The sequence below is a fragment of the Lolium perenne genome, chromosome 3, assembly GCF_019359855.2.
Source record: "Lolium perenne isolate Kyuss_39 chromosome 3, Kyuss_2.0, whole genome shotgun sequence".
Classification (NCBI taxonomy): domain Eukaryota; kingdom Viridiplantae; phylum Streptophyta; class Magnoliopsida; order Poales; family Poaceae; genus Lolium; species Lolium perenne.
In genome coordinates this window covers 232,660,830-232,665,528 of record NC_067246.2, presented here as the reverse complement: position 1 = coordinate 232,665,528, position 4,699 = coordinate 232,660,830, and the positions used below count along the sequence as shown (strand labels likewise).

Genomic DNA, 4,699 nt, shown 5'->3' with positions numbered 1-4,699 from the left:
TTCAGGAAAAAATTTAAATAACGCTAGTCAAGAATATGCTATGTTTCGGTTTTGGAAGGGAAAGAGTAAAACAAACATAGTGTGCTCCGCAAGCAGTTATCCGTGGCAGATGTTGCAGATGAAGCAGTCTTTAATTGCATAATTTTTTTTATATGGACGAATCACCTGAGGTAAAGGGCATCCTACAAATTACTGGAGCAGAAAATCTTAAGTGCAACAAAGTTGTTCTCTAATCGGAAAACTCGTCCATGGATCCTAAAGTGCCAAAGGCACTAGTAACAAAAGCCTTTGAACTATCTAGAAGTTATTGTTTAACAAAAGCAGTACCCGAGACTCAACTAAGCCAAAAAAGACCCAAGGAACACAGATATATTACAATCACAGTTAAAGCTGTACTGTCACTAAACATCAGGGTTAATAATTCTCTTCATGAACTACGACATGTAAGGTAGCTTAACCTTTTTCTTCGAACAGATAAGATAGCTTAACGTGATGTGTTGTATGCAGTATCACCAAACTGAAGAGGCTTTAAAGGTGTAGGTGAGCTGTTAGATCTGAAGCATTCTCCATCGGTGGAGGACATAATGGAACATCTTTGTTGTTCAGGACTCACCTGCTTGGATAGGGTGCTATGGTTAGTGATTACTCATACGAGACAGATCACATATGTGCAGCTACTACAATAGGGCTCATCTGCTTATAATCATAGCAAGTAATGTGCTGGATCTTTCCAAAAAAGAACTACAGTATTATATACTGCAAAGATAATTTTACCAAAAGCCAGAATCATTTTTGTTAACATGCTCCAACATACTTTCTGCAATTGCTTGTACTTTCAAGTTTCAACTAGTCATGTATGAATGACGCATCTCATATTGTTCGCACATCAACTATCTCGAATGCATATCAGCAACAGGATGCTAATCTGATTCCATGGTAGGATATATACCCTTTGTAGGATACCGTAATTCTAAACTGGAAGCAAGTAAGCATATGTGATAGTTCAACTATCTCGAATGCATATCAGTAACAGGATGCTGATCTGATTCCATGGTAGGATGTACTATACCTGGTGTAGGATAGCATAATTCTAAACTGGAAGCACGTACGCATATGCGATAGTTCAACTATCTCGGATGAATAACAGGATGCTAATCTGATTCCATGGTAGGATGTACAACCGTTGTAGGATACCATAATTATAAACTAGAAGCGAGTAAGCAAATGCAATATAGTTCAAATGAAAGATAAGCGGAACACAAGTGTCACCAAACCTCAGAGTTCACTATGGGGCGAAGAAGCCCTTGAGGCCCCAAACATGAGATCTTTGGCAATGATAAGCAAGCCCTCCAAGTCTTTCGCTCCCACTTGAAGGCAATCCTTGAGCAACCCCCCTTCCTCCACCTCCCACTTAACGTCCAACACCACCTCTCTTAACGGCCCCTAAACCACAACATAAATATTCACCGGCTCGGAGAAGGCAGCAATATGGGTTCGTTGAATGACCAAGTCACCAAGAAATGTACCTGCTCGGAGAAGGCAGCAAGGAGGCCGCTGAGGAGCTTCGTAGCGGCGGCTCGGAGGTCAGCGTAATTACGGCCCAGCCACTGGGCGGCATCGACAGGTGAGTTCAGGCGCGAGGCCTCAGCCGCAGCGGCCAGGAGGCGGGCGGCGGCGGTGGCGCAGGAGAGGCCGCATCCGGCGGCGGAGGAGAAAGCGTAGTGGCGGAGGTAGTCCCAGCCGAGGGCCCACGCACCGCGAGTGGAGAGAAGGGAGAGGTGCGAGGCGATTCGGCGAGCACGGGCCGCGGCGGCGGCGTCTCCCCGGTCGGCGCGGGCGACGGCGACGCGGGTGAGGAGTGAGTGGGAGAGGGAGAGGAGGGACGCGACCTCGCGCAGTGGGACGCGGAGCGCGTGTGTGCGAGGGGGCGGCGGAACGAGGAGTAGGAGGGCGATGGCGATGAGAGGGAGAGGGGGATGGGGATGGAAAGGAGATGCTCGCCGGCGGCGTGATTCTCCGGCTAACTTCATCGAAGACGGCGGGAGAGGAGGATGTTTTTCTCTTGTGGGGAGAAGTCAGGGACTCACAGCATCTCCATCGGTTGGACTAATGGGCGATTTACGCACAAATAACCAAAAGTGAAGGGGCGCCACACATGCCAGTGTGGTGCCCGTCCTGCCGGCGCCACTCTCCCAGCCGACGTGGCGTCCTCGACGCTGAGCTGGTGTGCCGATCCGACGTGGCGCCCCTCACATCGACGCCACACTGTGAAACTGTGGCGTTTCACTTAAGTGTGGCGCCCGAGCCGCCCCTAGCCCGACCCTCTTCTTATCTCTTCTCTGTTTCTTCAAGACTCCAAGGCGGCCGGCGGTTTCTCCTCCTCCCCCCTCCACCAAATCCACCACCAAATCATCAGATCTGTCCGGCCAATCTCTTCCCCATCCATTCCTAAAGGTAATCCCCTTCGAATCTTTCACATTCATCCACTAATTTCATAGATCTTGCTAGATTTGTACATGAACCCTAGACATGGAAACTAGATTCGAAATTGCTATGTATGTGTTGAAATGGCTATGTATGTGTTGAATGTGTATGTGTAGGAACACTAGATATGTATGTATCCTAGATTTGTGGAGGAACCCTAGACATCAAATTTCATGAATGTGTATGTGTAGGAAACATAGATATGTATGTATCCATATTTGTGTTACATATGACCATTATTTGTGATGGAATAACTCATATTTGTGATTGAATAACTCATATTTGTTAGGAATGGCTCATAATATGGTGTTTTATCCCTAGATAAGTATGTCTATGTATGTATATGATGTATGTGTGATGGCTTATTTGGATATATTCTCATGTATGTGTTGCTCATATTTGTTAGAAATGGCTCATAATATGGTGTATTTGTGTAAACATGTAGGATGGTGTGACTCCTAGATCAAGAGTATGACAGGGATCACCGGGCTTTTCATATGACGGAGAGGACAACGGATCTTCACTCTTTGAAGATTCGTTACCATGGCACGGTGGATATACCGTATGACGAGAGGTACACGGAGTTCATCGAGCCTACCGGTCTTCTCCCGTTCATATCGCTTGTAAGCCGTGGGGGGCCGAACATGAACGCCGCGGCACTCACCTCCCTTGTCGACCGTGGAGGCCGGAGACGCACACCTTCCACTTGAGAGCCGGCGAGATGACCCCTACTCTCCAGGATGTTTCCATGATCCTTGGACTTCCTATTCAGGGCGAGCCACTGTGTATGAACACAGCTTCTGATGGGTGGCGCCAGCAGATGGAGGCGCTTATTGGCATGGCTCCTCCGGCACCAGCAGAACCAAAGGCGAGGGCTCCCGCCGGCGTAGCTTTCTCTTGGATCAGGCTTAACTTTATACAATGCCCTGAAGGGGCCAACGAGGACACTATCAAGACTTACACCCGTGTGTACTTATGGTACATGATTTCGAGGACTCTCTTTCCTGACAGTGGGGGGAAGCTGGCCCATTGGTGTTGACTGAAGGCGCTTACGGTGTTGGAGCACCGGTGGAGTTGGGGAACACGGCACTTGCCTACCTCTACCGGCAGGTGATGATTTGTTCTATGTACTATTTTTCTATAGTAGTGTGCTAGACAAAGTACTAGCCAAATGTCTTATGTACACAGTTGGACGAAACTTGTCGCAGGACTGGGAGCGGCGGTATTGGTGGATGCTTGCTCCTACTTTCCGTATGGAGCTGGGACCGCCTATCAGTTGGGCGGCCTAGGACACTCACCGAGAGGCCATGACCTCATCACCATGACAACCTTGATCGGGAGCCCACTTGGGCATACCTTTGGGGCAATGTCTCCGAGATGACGAGCGATCCAAAGATCATGTACAGGCACTACACTGAGGAGTTGGACACTCTTACCGCTGAGCAGGTAACCGATCACTCTTTTGCAATCCGAATTCATAAATTCTACTGGCATGTTGTAAATTCTGAAATATTTGTATACTGCAGGTGGATTGGGAGCCATATGGTACCTACTACCATATTGGCCCGGGGATGTCTAGCCTCAACCACAAGTGCCTTGAGGAGGCGCGGTTCTGGCGTATGCGCTATCCACTCATATGCATGTGGCTTGTTGAATACCACCAGCCGCACAGAGTGATGAGACAGTTTGGGCTGTATCAGGAGTGCCCACCTCAGTGGCAAGACACGGACCGCGAGCTTCATAGGTAAACTTCTGGAATCATGCGATGGAAGATTCTTGATTGAAGAGGTAGAATATAACTTGTTGATTCTTGCAGGCTTGATAGGCAGCGGCAGAGGAAGATCACAAATTGGCATGTCCATCATAGCGGCCACATCACAGGGTTCTAACACTGTTTAGAAGCGACACGGAATGCTGGCCCTGTGGAGATTGTGCCTCACGACTTGGCCGCTTTCAACAACTACCTCCAGTGGTTCCATCAAAGCACGCGCATCGAGTTAGTGAAGCACGCGTATGATAACGACATCTTGGACGACCCCATCGAGTTCGATGAGGTTGCGCAAAGCCAGCACGACATCTACGCTCGCAGAGGGAGATCGACTTCTATTGCTTCCGAGCTGAACTTCGTGGTAATGGATTCTCTCATTAACTAGTACATCATCTAGATTGGCATGTGCTCGCTTAAATTGTGTATACTATGTTTGTCACAGCGGTC

At 48.5% G+C, this 4,699-nt stretch overlaps 1 protein-coding gene across 1 annotated transcript; it reads right to left on the bottom strand.

Moving 5' to 3' along the window:
- Positions 1-207: 207 nt before the first annotated feature.
- Positions 208-2,094, bottom strand: LOC127343674 (uncharacterized). The gene is made up of 3 exons (XM_051369859.2): positions 1,527-2,094; positions 1,275-1,443; positions 208-613 (listed from the first exon to the last, which is right to left on the bottom strand). The coding sequence occupies exons 1-2, from the start codon at positions 2,028-2,030 to the stop codon at positions 1,276-1,278; spliced, it is 672 nt and encodes a 223-aa protein (XP_051225819.1). The 5' UTR covers positions 2,031-2,094; the 3' UTR covers positions 208-613; position 1,275.
- Between the last annotated feature and the right edge of the window lie 2,605 nt (positions 2,095-4,699).

Excerpts from the sequence above, each read along its gene's own strand:
- LOC127343674 (XM_051369859.2), bottom strand. The coding sequence starts at position 2,030 with ATGAAGTTAGCCGGAGAATCACGCCGCCGGCGAGCATCTCCTTTCCAT. Across the intron at positions 1,444-1,526 it reads TTGCTGCCTTCTCCGAGCAG|GGGCCGTTAAGAGAGGTGGT; the intron begins GTACATTTCTTG and ends GTTGTGGTTTAG.